The sequence below is a fragment of the Canis lupus genome, chromosome 13, assembly GCF_048164855.1.
Source record: "Canis lupus baileyi chromosome 13, mCanLup2.hap1, whole genome shotgun sequence".
Taxonomy (NCBI): Eukaryota; Metazoa; Chordata; class Mammalia; order Carnivora; family Canidae; genus Canis; species Canis lupus.
The window spans coordinates 13,654,453-13,670,451 of record NC_132850.1 but is presented as its reverse complement, the minus strand read 5'-3'; the positions used below and the strand labels follow the sequence as shown (position 1 = coordinate 13,670,451).

The following is a 15,999-nucleotide window of genomic DNA, read 5'->3' as shown; positions in this document are numbered from 1 at the left end:
GCTCTGCTGATCTCAACTGGAACTGCCAGACACCATAGAGTCTTATGCCCCCGCTCCACACAAGTCTATTACAACACCCAGTCAGTGTCCCAATTCTCTAGCTGCTTGGGAAACAATTTATAAAGCACACCCTTGAAATCAGAGTGTGCCTTTTCATGGGGTCTAGGGCAGCCATGGGGGGTCTGTGTAGTGTAGTGTAGTAAATAATGCACAAATCTATTTGTTACTCACTGTTAAACATGGCTTAAGATAAAGCACTGCTTTATTTACTCTGTCTGGCAGCTCAAGCATGCTCCATGGGGTCCATTACACGGTGATGTTAATTAGGTCCGCAGCACTGCACCTTCTATACGCAAGGCTCACTGGGTGACCCACTGGTCTCATCTCTCCAGATGTGTCTGGTTCAGCATCAGGTCTGAGGACAGAGAGAATCTTTGGGAGGCCGGCATCACCACCACACCACTGAACCAAGTACCAAAGTATACTCTGTAGACGTGCTGCCTATAGCATTAGGGTCTAGCAACCTGACGTGCTTTTCTTTTTCTTTTTCTTTTTTTTTTTAAGATTTTATTCATTTATTCATGAGAGACACAGAGAGGCAGAGACACAGGCAGAGGGAGAAGCAGGCTCCATGCAGGGAGCCCAATGTGGGACTCGATCCTGGGACTCCAGGATCACGCCCTGGGCCAAAGGCAGATGCTCAACCGCTGAGCCACCCAGGCATCCCCTGACGTGCTTTTCAAGGTCACTATGAGACTTTCAGGGTAGGCAACTGGATCGGAGGGGGAGTTCCTAGAACCCCCAAATGACAAAGCTCCTCAGGGATCACCTACCTCAATAGGATTATTTTATAGATGGGCAAACCAAGGCTTAAAGAGAGGGTGAGTGACTTTTCTAAAGTTATGTAAATGCTAGTGGACTGGGATTAGATGTTTTTGCTTCTAGTCCTGGCTCTATCAAATGGATCATTTCCACGTCCCTGTCCTTTGCCTTCTTTCCCTCCTGTATTGTATAGTTGCAGAATGAAAGGATGCAGAGGATATTCATGTGTCCTCCCCACTGCAGCCATTACCCCTGATGTTCCTGAAAGTATTCCTGTGAATCAGGAAGAGCAATCATTATTCAATTTCATTCTGTATGTAAGATTGAGGCTCAGAGGGGAGAAGATGACAGCAGCTGACTTGGGCTTGAGTCCAGGCTTCTGGGTTGACACTCTTTCTAACAAACCACTTGGCCAGCCTAAGGGTGAATGAATGAATGAATGAATGAACAAATGTTAAACTTACTAAAGGATGAATTTAGGCATGCATGATGAACAAGGCTTAATGTTGAAAAATCCCCATCCCGTGTATTTGCACTTCCACAAAGTCAAAGCGCCCAGCCCCTGGAGCTGCTCTGTGGGCCAGAGCAATGAAGGATTTACTTCACAGCTGTGTACCCTTCATTCCGACCGCTATCTAGTATTCAGCTCGGCTTAGAGCAGGGCCTTAGCAAGTGCTTCTAAAACCGAACGGAAATGAGCATCCTGGAGCCATGGTGTTCAGCTCTTAGGGAGCAATTTGGAGAGGTGCTGGGGGCTTAAGGAAGCAGCCTCTCCCTTCATCACATCACATCACACCAGGGTTGTTTTGTTTTGTTTATCTTTAGTTGAGGCTGGCCTGAAGAAGGAGAAAGAGAAAAACAGGAACACTGAGGCTGAGATACAGAAAAGAGACCTACACCTGAGCTCACCTGCTGACCGTCCGGAAAAGGGCTCTTGCAAGCTTCCCACCTCAGGCCTGGCTGGGATCTGCACCAGCCTTCACTGGGGTTAGGAAGGAGAGGTAGCCTTGATACTCTGTTGAGCACAATCCCAGGGAGGCTGGGCAGAGGGAATGACCCATTAATATGAATGGGATGTTGAGACATTAGATATAATTTCAAACAGAAACTTAACCCAGGGCCTCTGAGGAGGAGTCGATGTACAAACGTGCTTAGAATCCTCAATGATATGTCATTTATACTCAGTAAAGCTCACACACAAACATTCACAACTATGAAGAATCAAGTGTTTTCACACCCTAATATGAAAAAGTTACTCATAAAAGGCACACAAGGAGCAAATGTGCTAGTACATGCACACGCACACGCAGTCAAATCCTACATAACCAACTTCTCTCTTTTACCTCTCCCAGTCTCCTCCCATCTCTCTTCTTTCTTTTTCTCTTTCCCATGGATGGGAAACATCCTTTTAGCTTTAAAGTCTGATAGTTTCTTATATGGGCCTGCAAGCTGGGTTTGCTCCACATTGCCCAGAAGTGTTGGGGGTGGTGGCCCTTATTTATGAACTTCTGGAGGGGCAAGCAGGGGAGGGAGGGCATAGCCTTATAGAAATGTTCTGCTATAAGGGATCCTCCATTCTCAGCAGCAGCAATACTGCAAACTGTCCCTGAAGGGTTACTCTCTGCCTGGCCTCATGCGGGGCCCTGGGACTTGAGCAATGAGTCAGCCCCCAAGAGCAATGCCAAGTTGAGCTGGGAAGATAGAGCTGATGCACACACACACAAAAGTGAAATACGAAGCTGCTGTGCCAAATGAGATGTTTAGACAGTAGTTCTCTAGAACTATTGTCTCAGGGGGAGAGTTGTCTACAAGGGCTGGAAGATCAGGTACGACTTCCTGGAGGAAGGGGTCTTAAAGGTAGGAAGCAGGGCAGCAGAGAGGAATGGGAAGTGACTGGCAAGCATAAGATGTTTAATAAATTTTGTTGGATGAATGAATGACAGGACGATCCAGATCCAAGGCAAGGCAGGGACCAAGTAGTAACCTTTATGAGCATTCTCTCCTCAGAAGAAGGGGAGAGACTACTGGGAAATATTTTTTTCAAAATACTATACTTTCCCATTGATCCTCTCCACATCCTTATAATACTCAAGAGTAGGTTGGTTAAGGGACTGTGCTCCCATATCAGAGTGTGAAACTGAAACCAGTAGAAGTTCTGGGATGACTCAAGATGGGGCAAGAGATTCGGGTAATGTCACGCAGCCAGGCAGCACCGGAGCTGGCAGCAGTTTCCAATGGCTACGTCTCTAAATCCTTCTGACTTCACAATTTGAATCCCAGGGGTGGGAAGTGGGTTGTGGTGGGGGGTAGAGGAAGTCTTTGGGATATTTAGCAGGAAAACTCCTGGTAGCTGGTGAGCAGCATCTACTTTTAAATGCAGGAATAGGGTGAGGGGTGTGTTAACAGAGGGGCGAGGCCTCCTCTAGACCAGCCCAGCCTGACCTCTTGGCAAAATGTCTCTCCTGCTGTTACAAGTCAGAGGGTAGCTCCAGCTCTGCCTGTTAAGACAGGCAGTTGTTTTAAATGGAAGAGACTCCAGCCTGGAGGATGTGCAGGGACATCTGGCTGCAGAGAATGCTAGAGCCAGGCTCAGAGGAATGAGGCAAAAAGAGGCCATAACAAGAATGAAAACGAACCAGTGGGCTGCCAGGGGATTTTATAAACCGGCATTTTATATAATTCAATATTTACTCTCATGTCAGCTTTAGGACACACACAAAAAGGTAGAGGGACGATGGAAAGAATGGAAGCCCTGGTGTCTGGTGCCAGCCAGGCTCCCCGGTTGTGAGCTATGTGGCTTTGGCCAGATTGCTTTCCCTCCTAAGCTTCTGTCTCCTTCTTGGGGAATAACTTCCACTTCGGAGGGTTGTTGTGAGGATTATGTGAGACCACAGAAGACAAAGCAACCAGTGCAGGGCTGGGGCCTAAGTAGACACAGTGACGGCAGAGCAGCAGCAGCACTAGCAGTAGATCAGCAGTGGCAGAAGTAGCAGTGGTGGTGGTGGTGGTGGTGGTGGTGGCCGTGGTGGTGGCGATGGTGGTGAGGGTGGTGATGGTGGCAGTGGTGGCAGCGGTGGTGGTGGTGATGGTGATGCTTCTGGTGGTGATGGTGGTGGTGGTGGTGATGGTGGTGGTGGTGGTGATGGTGGTGGTTTTGATGATGGCAGTGGTGGTGGTGGCGGTGATGGCGGTGGTGGCGGTGGTGGTGGTGGCGATGGTGGTGGCAGCGGCGGTGGTGGTGGTGGTGGCCGTGGTGGTGGCGATGGTGGTGATGGTGGTGATGGCGGCGGCAATGGTGGTGCTGGTGGTGGCGGTGGCAATGGTGATGCCGGTGGTGGTGGTGGTGGTGGTGGTGGTGGTGGTGGTGATGGTGATGGTGATGGTGGTGGAGGTGGAGGTGGTGGTGGTGGTGGTGGTGGTGGTGGTGGCAGTGGTGGCGGCGGTGGTGGTGATGGTGGTGGTGATTGGTGGTGGTAGTGGTGGTACTGGTGGTGGTGGTGGTGGCAGTAGATGGTGTGGTAGTAGCAGTAGTGGTGGTGGTAGTAGTAGCAGTTGGGTGATGGTGGTAGTAGCAGCAACAATAGTTGTTCTTATTGTTATAAGAAAAATGATCTAACTGCGTTGAGCTCCAAAAAAAGAATTTGGCCTTTAGGAGAGGACTAGAGATTAAGTAAATCCATCTCCTCCATGTCTCCACAGAGAGTGGGGCCTCCAAGGTAGGTTATCATTCCCATTTTACAGATGAGAATCCCAAGGCTTATAGAGGTTAAATTCTTTACCTGAAGCCATGCAGCTAGTTGATGGGAGAGCTAGGATCCACATTTCAGTTTGTCTGACTCCTTAAACACAGGCTGTTCTTATTATGTTCCAACCTCCCCCCTTTTGGGGAGGGAAAGCACCTCTTGGTGCCCTTCGGATGCTCAGGTGGCAAGACTCAGAGGAAGAACTGGGGACACTGTAGGCTCAGCTCACATGCTCCAGAAGGAGGGAGGGATAACAGTACCTGCACTAGATTATCTGCATGGGGTCAGTAACCCAGAGGGTCCCAAGATGGGTCCTGCAATGACTACTTTGCTGAGTTTCCAGGAGCTCTGGGACATACAGAAGCTTCTGCATGTCAAGTGATAAATGAACCACTTGCCCAAACCCTACCCTGCTGGAGTGCCCGGCAGGAACCCAGACAGGTGTGTGGGAGCGAGAGACAGGAGGAAGACAGGGTCTTAGAAATAGGTGCTAAAAAGTCCTGAAATCCTTACCTGGACGCCCAACCTGGAAACTTTGTGCTCCCTGCCTCTTTCCCCCTTCCCCACCACCTCTAGGTGATGCCACTGGCTACTTGTTATTCTGCTTACATCTGTTCTCCTGTTTTGACCTGGTTTTCCCCAGAGGCCAATGGAGAGTGCCCAGTATAGAGCAGTGGATAGGGAGCTGGGTTTGAATCCAGATTCTCTCTAGCAGGATGAATGCAAACAAAGGATTTTACTCTTAGGGTCTCAATGTTGTCACCTGGGCAAAGTAGAAAATGGTACTTCAAGGGATGGTTGGGGATATCAAGGCAATGGATGCAGAGGTATCTAGCATGATGTCTGGCACACAGCAATGCCCAGGGAACCCTTGGCAGATGAATGAATGGATCCTCAACAAATGTTAGTCACTCTAGATTTCCATGGGTGGCACTGCTCTGAGCCAGGATCCTCTTAGGTAGGTCTCGGTGTGTCACTGAATCACAAGGATAGCTCTCAGCTAAAGGTCCCCTCTGCTGATTCAGGCATTGTCATCAGAGGCAGGTGACTCAGCCTCTGCGGTGGGGTTTTTTGGGGGTGGGGTGGGGTGGGGGTGGGGGATAGTGAGAGAGAGAATCTTAAGCAGGCAAGCCCAGAACAGAACCCAATGCAGGGCTCGATCTCATGACCCTGAGACCATGACCTGAGCCAAAATCAAGAGTCAGGGCAGCCTGGGGGGCTCAGCGGTTTAGCGCCGCCTTCGGCCCAGGGCCTGATCCTGGAGACTGGGGATCGAGTCCCACGTCGGGCTCCCTGCAGGGAGCCTGCTTCTCCCTCTGCCTGTGTCTCTGCCTCTCTCTCTCTCTCTGTCTTTTATGAATAAATAAATAAAATCTTAAAAAAAAAATCAAGCGTCAGATGCTCAACCGACTGAACCACCTGGGCTCCCCTCTGCTGTGGGCTTCTGCACAAAGAATCCGGGTGACCTCTGGTTTGCCCACCATAGTGTTTACGGGTGAATAGACCTTTCGGCCTGTCTCTGAGCTTCTGGACCATTGGAGAACAAAAGAGGCAGAGATGGAGCTGTGTGTGAGAGCTGGGTAGAAGCCCAACATGTCTTGCCCCGCCACTCTTCCTCTTGGCAGCATTATTGCACTGTCCTCAGAACACTGGGTTGGCAGCCTGTGCTCCCCACTGGGGCTCTGTGCAGAGGTGAAGGTGGGCAGGCAAACGGAGAGGCTAGAGTCCCCACTCCTGGGGCTGGGCGGGCTAGTAGCTTCTGGCTGGTTCACCTGCCAGATTGCTGCTGCCTCCAGTCTCCTTGCTGAAAGCCTTCCTAACTGGAGACCACAGGTACCGCCTGGTCCAAGAAAGTTAGGGGGCTCTGAGCAGGCCACGGCCACAGGGAGGTCCGCTGGCACCCCTGGGCTCTCGGGTAGCCTTTCTTCTCTGTTCCACCAATAGAAAGAAGCAGGTGGTCCTATTGCAAACACATCCTACAGTCTACCTTATAGCTGTGCAGTTTTCCCTCTTAAGGAATTCTAAATGTTAGCAGGGTCCATATGCTGTTATTCAGAGACGTTTAATGTCTTTTGTTTAGCATTAAATGATACTTTTTATACTATAAACTCCATCCTCTGACACCAGGAATGCAACCCCCTGCCTCATGCCATTTCTCCCCGGAGTTAGAGACCAGGAGGTGATGCCACAGAGCACCCAGCATCCCCCTGGAGAAGGTACCCCTTCTGTTTTCTCCATGACAGGTGTTCATTCTGGATGTTTGCATACATCTGGTGATGGGGAACTTCACTGTCTCCCCAGGAAGCCCACCCCATGGCGGGCAACTCTATTCACTAGCAAGTTTTCCTTGTTGTTGTTGTTGTTTTTTTTTTTTTTTTTTTTTGAGCTGAAATCGGTCTTATGGAGACTACTTCCCTGGATTTGGTTCTTACCTTCGGCAACACCGAACGGGTTTGTTTCTTTTGGACGAAAAGAATGTCCAAGATGTTCTTTCCACTTTTTAGAGATTGTAATCTCAAGCTCCTACCCCCGCTCTGTCTTATTTTTCATCTCAGGGATAAACATCTTGTCTCCTCATCCATTTCCAATGGGAAATGATTGGCAGACACCTCCCCATGTTGGTCACATCCCAAATAACACAGTTCACATTTACCGGGTCCCCTTGCTGACATCTCCCAGACCTAAGTCTGTTACACCTACATTACGACCCTAACGAGGCAGGTGTCACTATCACGGTCTTACCAGGAAGATCACACGGATATTAAAAGACAGAGCTGGGGTCTGAATGGAGAGTTAGAAGCCTGAGTGGCCAGGCTTCAACTTCTTGGTTTTAAACTGGTACCAAAATAATAATAATAATAATAATAATAATAATAATAATAAATAATAATAAAACAAATAAACTAGTAGCATAACGGAGCTCGTGAGGCCTGCAATCCAATTCATCAATGCAGTTTTTACTGAGTGGGGCCTAAATATGGTCACAACCTTATGGGACTGGTCTGACCGGGGCAAATAGAGCTGGGCTGTCACTGTGCCTGTTTTACGCAGTCTGCCTCTCTTGATGCTGTCTCAAGAGATGCTATCATTTCTGGAAGACCTGCCACGCTCTTGGCTCACGTTGACCTGGTTGCACTCAGCTAAACACCCCGGGACTCTGCCACAGGAGCTGCTGGAAAGTCAAATCTGGACTGTCCTTTCTTATCCCTGATGACAGAGGCCCTGACAGCAAAGTGCGAGTCACACCAAATTTGGGTTGGCTGGGTGGTTCCCGGGGGAGTGGAAGACCTAAGGGGAAGGGTGCCAAGAATGTTCGGAGGAACAGAAGCGATGCATAAACCACTTTATTTGTGTTCCTCTGGGCAACAAGAACCCAGAGGAGAAGCTGTATATACAACACAACATTTGTAGCCAGCGAACACAGGGTTCTTTGTTATCATTTTGGAAAACCAATAAACGAAGGGAGAATAAGGTTTGCTCTCAATTTTTGCAACAAACTTCAAAAATCTCCACCTCAAAGCCAAAGAATGCTTAACTGGAGCTTTGTGCTAAAGGCCCTCTCTCCCCTGAGCCTCCCTTCCTCTCCCCATCTCCCGTCTCCGCATCCTCATTTCCGGGAGGTCATTTTAATTAGCAGGCTGTCGCAGTGACTCAACCTGCCGCTTCACAGACAGGAAGGGAGCACCCTCCTCGGGACCCATTCATCATACAAAGGCACTTTACTCTTTAGAAAAATGCACAATATTTAGCTTCCGCTCCTCGCCTTGGGAATTGCTACTGCTGCAGTTTTATGTTATCAGCCCCCTGCCTCGGTTGGGGGGGGCACTCTCCTTCCTTCTGCATTTCCTTCACCTGGCAGCCAGCCTTCCCTCACTCCAGAGTATCCATACCTACCTCTTCAGCGGCCAGGTTTGGTCCCTGACACCGGGATCGGGAGATCTGAACCATGAGTGACCAATGCATGTTGTCTTTGGAGCTACAGTTTCAATGAAATGACCCAGGCCATCGGGAAATGCACGCAGCCCGTAGACACAGTGACAGTGACCATAGTGACCCCAGACCACTGTGATTTCAAAAATTCTGACCTATTGTTCCCAACAGTACATTTGTCTTTGGGTCGTATGTGTCACTGATGTGGTGTTGGATCAGCAGGTATAGACAGTGCATTTCTAAAACCGTAAACAACCATCACCTAGTCTAAGAGGTAACCAACTCTACGGTGGTAGCAACACAACTCGAAAAGGCTTCAAAAGCACTGACCTGAGATGTGTCAAACCTCTCAAAAGGGATGTGTAGCTTTTCCTTGTCCTGTGAGGATTCTCTGTGTTGTGAAAATAGCCTCTGTACTCGCTTGGTTTGAGCCTCCTATCTTGTTCCTGACCCTTTAAGCTGAAGCCCCACAATCGATTTTCCATTGGTAAAAGGGAACCCGATGATGACATTTCTCAGTTTTTCCTTCCCTTTCACCAGCCTAGTCCGTATCCCACACCCTGTATCTTGGAAACTAGAGAGAAGGGTGAATAATTTCATGCCCCAGCGGAAAATGCATGCTCGTGCCTCCACAAGACCTCCCCGGGCTCCATGTCCTTAAAAAGAGTTTGAAGGGTCTCTGTGGCTCACTGAGCTCTTCTTGTCCCCTTTGCCGTTGGGGTGGTTGCTGGCTGGGCCCCGCAGGAATGGGTACTTGTAGGGAGGGGGCTTTTCTTTCCTGCAAAGGGGAGATAACAGAAAGAGAGAAGAAAGACAGCACATATACACACCGGATTGAAATCATTTCTGGCGTGTCTATCTCCCCCACTGAACTGTGACATCCCAGGAGCAGTGGCCTTGTCTTCCTCTTCTCCGTGGCCCAGGATCCCAGCCCAGAGCCTGGTTCAAAGCAGGCATCATGGCTCAGTGAATGACTGCTAGATGGATGGATGGATACTCTGCATCATGCTGGTGCTGGAGAAGACCTGACTGACTACAGCTCCAACTCTCTCACATTTCCACCTTGATTCTAACCCATCCTATCCCAATCACAATGGGATGGGGGAAGGATGCACAGAAGATCCATATCCTGGGGGAGCCTGGGACCCCAGCCTCTTCATAATCATCATGGGCTCCAGAGGCATCCTTATATTCCTCAGAATAGCCTAACTCTGGCATTTCACAGCGGGTCTGTCTCCGCCACGAGCTTGGGTGATCTTGGAAGGCAGAGATACATCTGGCTCCTCTCTGAGTCAGGGTACCCAGCACCCAATGCCATACCCTTAACACTACTCTTCAGTAATTGCCCTCTGTCTGTTTGGCTCACACACTAGACTATGGGATCTTGGTGAACAGGGGCCAGGTTTTATCCATTTTTGTGTTTTCCTTCATATGGGGCCTTGTTTGTTATGTTGTTGACTGATAGCTAATGTGCCATTCACTCATGTGTTGGACTAGGATTTGTTTTTAGGGGAAAGAGTAGGCTTTAGAGCTAAAAAGAACTCACCTGAATTCCCAGGTTGGCTGGGGGAGGTGTGATCTTGGGAAAGTTACTTAACTTTTCTGGGATTTATTTGTAAAATGGAGATAAAATATTCCAGTCTTGCAGGGATGTTGGGAGGTTAAATAAAATAATATGAGTAAATGCACTTAGTGTCTTCCCTCGCCTGCTGTAACTTATAAAGGTGTGGTACTAGCTGTTAAGAATGGTCCTGTGGTCTCTGGACGTGACGAACATGAGTCAGACATTGATGCTGTCCTCAGGCTGCTTATGGTTTAGTAGAGGAGGCAGTTACACAAACTAACTATGCAAAATGATAAAGAATTACAGAGCAAGATAGAAAGTGACAGCAGAAATATGGAATCTCTCTTGGGCTCTTTGAATTAGGACTGGAGAAGCAATGTCTTGTAGCTCATCGTGCTCTGACCTTGGATATCCATTTTCCTTCGTTGTCGATGAGTCATGAACGAGGTAAAAATGTAACAGGTGGCAGCACACAAAAGGGACACCTTGCCTTAACATATCTCCCTCCCCGGGAGGCCTCACTACCTGAAATTCCACCCTCTTGAGACGCAGAGCAAGGCCGTCTAGCATGGGTGAGATACGTCTAGACCTCAGGACCCAGAGACAGCCGAGAGCACACAGGAGCCCATGCCCTTCCTATCTCACAGGCTCTGGTAAGTGGGGGCTGGAGGTGAAGTTTGCAAATTACGGGGTGCCATTCATATGTCATTGAGTGGGTGTGCCCCCCAAAGGGAGCATAGGAAATAAGAGGAGTCTGTTCGCGGGGGTAAAGGAGGGTGTACTTCCCCTAGAGAGGCAAGCCTAGGTACAAGCCCAGGTGGGGCAGCCCGAGGTAGACGGTGGCATGGGAGAAGGTGTGCAGTGGTTGGGGTGGTGGAGTGTGGATTGACTGGCAGAGAGCCTCTGTAACTAAAGGTGGAGGCGAAGAGAGAGAAGGCACTGGAAGGCAAATATCCTATATGTCTGGGCCCCTATTGCTCTTCCTCCAACGCCTTCCCCCACCTTCCCAGGCTCACCTGGGAAGCAGACTGCCCAGGAAATAAGCTTCTCTCTCCTAAAGACGTCCACAGTATGTTGTACCTTGCCTTCCATAAATAGTTTTCTAGGTAGTTCTTTGTCTATCAGTTTTTCTCATGAGAATGTGACTTTAACACATTTGATTTTTGTCTATAATTCCCAAGCAAAGGGATGCCAGGCCTGGCACGGAGTAGGTGCTAGAGGAGTGACTGAAGAATAGGAAGGAACTTTTGGTCTTGTCCTTAACGTCTCCATTGCTCTAAGCATCCTGGTCGTGTCATGCCTCGGGCTGTGGCTCTTCAGGCCCCTGCTTCCTTCCTTCCACCTACCCCCAACATGGAATACCCCCTCTTTTTTTTCTATTTCATCCATCCACTTTCTACAGGTCTGTTAAAACAAAGTTCAAACCCCACTTCCTCCCTGAAGCCTCCTTGGGATACTCCTGCTGGCTGGCCAGATGGTGTGGGAGGGGAATTTCTGGTTGGGTCTCACTTCTCTAAAACATGAAGGAGTTGAAGTCAAGAATCCTTAGGAGCTTCTTCATTTCTATGATTCTCTAATTCTTATTTGGTGCTTAGTGAGGATTTACCCCCTGCTGGGCTGTGCATCGTGCATGAAAGATCCAGAGTGAACCAAGGTAGCTCCTTAAGGAGCAACCTGTCTAGTGGAGAAGCCAGAGGTGCAGACGTGCCAGGACAATACTCTACGGGACATACAGTGCTACAGGTGTGTGCAAAACGCAGTCAGGACTCCAGCAGAGGGGAAGGAGCTCTGTCCCCGGTGGAGAACACAGACAGTGAAGCAGAGGCGTGATGTTTATTTAGACTGGGCTTTGAAAAGTACGTAGGAATTCATCATCTAGAGACAAAATGGGAGAACATTCCAGGAAGACAAAAAGCGATGAACAAAGACATGGAGGTGTGAAAATAGCTGACCTGTTCAGTCTGAAGCATGAGGTGTCAGGTGGTAGAAAGCAGATGGGGTGGAGAGGGTGCTCACAGGGGAGGGGTCTGCTGGGAGGCTGGAAAGGAGGTGCAGCGCATAGACCAGAGCTTTGAATAGCAAGAAGAGGAACTGGAACATTACCCTGAAGGTAATGGGGAGCCACAGAAGGTTTTGGAGAGAGAGAGAGAGAGAGAGAGAGAGAATAATCTGATATGCAGCTGAGCACTTTCATACACTGGTTGGTATTGTTGGTCGTCATTGCGTATGTACATGCCTCTTTCTCCTCTGCAATCTGGGCTCCTGGTGGGCAGGGGCTCTCCGTGTCCCCCAGCACCCAGCGCACGGCCCAGCACGCGGTGGGCTCCAGTGTGTTGAGTAGCCGATCATTCCCATCCTCCTACACACACACCAAAACCCTGCCCCAGAGCCGCCCTCCCAGCCCGTCGCTGGGCCTGAGTCCACCTCACACTCAGAGACCTGCCCACCGTCCACGCTCCTGCTCTCCCCACAGGGGCTCACCTGGCCTGTTCACTTTTTCCTTTTTTTTTTTTTTTTAATTTTTATTTACTTATGATAGTCACACAGAGAGAGAGAGAGAGAGAGAGGCAGAGACACAGGCAGAGGGAGAAGCAGGCTCCATGCACCGGGAGCCCGACGTGGGATTCGATCCCGGGTCTCCAGGATCGCGCCCTGGGCCAAAGGCAGGCGCCAAACCGCTGTGCCACCCAGGGAACCCTGTTCACTTTTTCCTAATTTTCCTCTACCTTGGTGGGACCTTTTGAACTTCAGCCCCGCAGCTACGTCACTGTGGTCTAAATAAGTGCGGGGCCCCAGCTGTGGTCATCAGCGCCCCGTCCCTGGGCCTATGCTCTTGGCCCTCCCCAGGGGCCCTCTCTGAAGGGCAGCCCGGCACCCGACAGGCTCCCGCCAGCACCTGCGTGGAGGCTGACATGTTATAATTAGCCACAGAGATGAGAGAAAACAAAATTAATTTTGAGTCACAACATGTAATTTTCCTTTAAAACCAGACCTACATTTCACTTATGTTATTTGATGCTTGGGTGGAAAATAACACAAACAAAGGGGACGTATTCAAGTCCTCAATTGGAGCCTTGTAGCCTCCTGGGAATTCATTTTTCAAGAGTTGCTGACCGACTGAGAGCTAAGTGATATTTGTGGTTTGGTGAGACAGAGGGGTGGGCATGGAGAGGGAGTTTGCTTGTTTTTCTTAATTTAAGGGTGGGGGCGTGTACGGCAGGTCCTCAAGGCCGCGCACTTTGACAGATGAGCTCTCCAGCTCTTTTCTACAGAGGCTCCGGAGCTTAGAGCCATGAGGTCCCAGGAGCAGTTGCCACCAGGGCCCTGAGAGACAGCTCCCCGCATCTTCTCCACCCGGCTTCAGGTTCCCGCCTCCTCCCCATCTGGAGGAACTCTGCTAAGTCACCCAGAGAGAAGCAGGCTGGGGATCGTGGGGCCTGGGCTCTGGCTGTGGCCAGTGCCGGGTGTCCCCTGGGCCTCGACTTCCTCATCTTATCAGGAAGAGGGGGCTGCACAATTGCTAGGCTCCGTGAGTGTGGCACCCCTCCACCGACGGTGCAACAAGCCAGGAAAAAGTCTAAAGGATCAAGATAATTGTATTCAGGCTGACAAAGGACCTGAAAGAGACAATCCCCCAATTAACTTGTAAATGAGATTCTAAGAATTCTTCTGAGTGTTCTAAACCTTTAAATTTTTAAGAGCTTCAGCCAATCAAGAATGACTTCTAAGAATGAACTGAGCACTTTCCTCTAGAGGTGAGCTCCTCAAAGGCAGGGTCAGACCCTAATCATTACTCATTCCAGCCCCTCTCTCCCCCCAGGGGCCTGGCTTAAGTGTTGGTTTTCCTAAGTGGAGGAAGGAGGGAAGGAAGGAAGGAGGGACGGAAGGAAGGACAGAAGGAAGGCAGGCAGGCACATAGTCTAGGCCTGTGGGAGCACAGAGGAGATCCGGACATGATCCTCGTGAAGGGGTTTTTAATCCACCAGGAATGAGGGTGGGTACAAAGACCTCGGGTGATGGGTGAACAATCTGAGACAGAGTATACGAGTCAGAGTACACTGTTTTGTAGACTCTGTGGGAACGTGGGATTCCCAGCAGGAGAACGTGGCTCCGAGAGATCACCCAGCCCAACCAGAGAAGTGCAGGGATTGCCCCAGGCCCTGATGACGAGCTGGCTGGAAATCTGAGATTGTAACCCAGAAACCAGAGGACATGGAAACATTTATTCAGCGCCTACTGACTGCCAGGCACGATGCCAAGCTTGTCTTTAATCTTCAAAACCTTCTGTAGAGATTTCAGTTATTACATCCACTTTATAGGTAGGTAGAGAAGGGTTTCAAGAGGTCCGGAGACCTGCCTGAGATCCCACGGTTAGCATGAGCCTGAGACCGAGTTTGAACCCACGGCCGATAGTGAGCAAGGCTTCTTGCTCAAGGTGGAGCTTAGTCGGACTTCAGTCTAGTTTTGGAATAAAATAATCTTTTTATTCCTGTCCCTGCCAAAATCTCTTTGACCTCAGGCAATTGTCTTCACTTTTCTGAGCTTCCTTTTCCTCATTTGTGATCTGGGGAGTCTACTATCCATGAGGAATAAATAAGATCATGTTCAAAAAGTACTTGGCTCAATTAATAACAGTGATTAATACTGTTTTTGTTGGGATCCCTGGGTGGCTCAGCTGTTGAGCATCTGCCTTCGGCTCAGGGCGTGATCCTGGAGTTCTGGGATCGAGTCCCACATCGGGCTCCCTGCATGGAGCCTGCTTCTCCCTCTGCCTGTGTGTTTCTGCCTCTCTCTCTCTCTCTCTCTGTCTCTCATGAATAAATAATAAAATCTTAAAAAAATATATTGTTTTTGTTAGTAACGGTATGGTGGCAGGTGCATTAGTGCAAAGGCCCTGGGGCAGTCAAGCACACGGGCAAGGTGAGGGGCAAGGTCTGGGGGGAAGACTGGCCTGGCAGGAGGAGGAAGCTGGACATCATTGTGTCTTTTAGGGAGGCTGGATCACTAGAGAGCAGGACATGCGGCCCACAGGTAGGGCAGGGCCAGCACATTTCAGACGCCATTGGGTGTCCCTGTGCAAATGTTCACTGGGCTTCCTTCCAAGAGGCCTGGGAATGCCCGGTGCTCCGGGCTGGGTCTAGCCCTCTGAAAGGCTGGGCATCCCTGACCTACTCTATTCGGCGGCCCAAAACATTGACTCCAGCAGAAGAGGTGACATGATCTCTTAGGGGTGTGTCCCCCCCCAGCCCCAAACCCTTGTCTTGAGGGAATGGGACTATCACCTTCACAAGGGGATGCATGCATGCCTACCCGGGTGCAGGGTGCTTTAGCACCCATCTCACGGTAACTTTGTAGGTGGGTGCCATCGTCCCCGCATCACAGCTGGGAAAACACAGGGATCGGAGGCCTCGTGGGCCCAGATGAAACAGGAATCCTGGCGGATGAGCCACCAGCTGAGGCAGCATATGGAGACACCCAGACTAACTTAGAACAATGACTGTGCTCGGTCCCCAGCACCGCTCGCCCCCTGTGGACTCCCGCGCTAGACCCAGAATGTGACCGCCCCGCGCTGTCTGACGCTGCCACGGTGTTAGTAGTCAGAAAGCACACGGTGGGGCTTTTCGGTCTGGGACAGGATGGGGGTCCCCTTGGATGGGAAACCGAGGCCAGACGAAGCCGAGGGAAGCTGCCCCGGAAGGCAAAGCCAGGGAAGCAGGACCCAAGCCGCACAGCTCTGCTGTGTCACTCACCGCAGCCTCGGCACCGGGATCGCCACTTTCTCCACCAGGGGGTTCAGCCGATAATAATCCAAAAACGTTCTTGCCACGTTCCTTCCCAGCTTCATATCTGCAAGTGTGAGCGTCAAGGAACAACTTGGAAGGTGACTGGGACAGAGTGAAAAGTGCTGGTCATAACAACAGCAGTGACAGACTGCAGGGA

At 50.1% G+C, this 15,999-nt stretch overlaps 1 protein-coding gene across 14 annotated transcripts in view; it reads right to left on the bottom strand.

Annotated features, from left to right (window-relative positions):
- Positions 1-258: 258 nt before the first annotated feature.
- LOC140602551 (BEN domain-containing protein 5) overlaps positions 259-15,999 on the bottom strand; it is a 1,370,322-nt gene continuing 1,354,581 nt past the window's right edge. For 12 of the 14 annotated variants that reach the window (XM_072772197.1, XM_072772199.1, XM_072772202.1 and 9 more), the window contains 2 exons: positions 15,810-15,906; positions 7,892-9,273 (listed from right to left, as the gene is read on the bottom strand). In XM_072772197.1, the coding sequence (XP_072628298.1) occupies positions 9,070-9,273; positions 15,810-15,906 (301 nt within the window). In that variant the 3' untranslated portion in view covers positions 7,892-9,069. Of the gene's footprint in view, positions 416-7,891; positions 9,274-15,809; positions 15,907-15,999 lie in introns of those variants that run through there. The other 2 variants (XM_072772191.1, XM_072772194.1) reach the window with 1 other exon arrangement.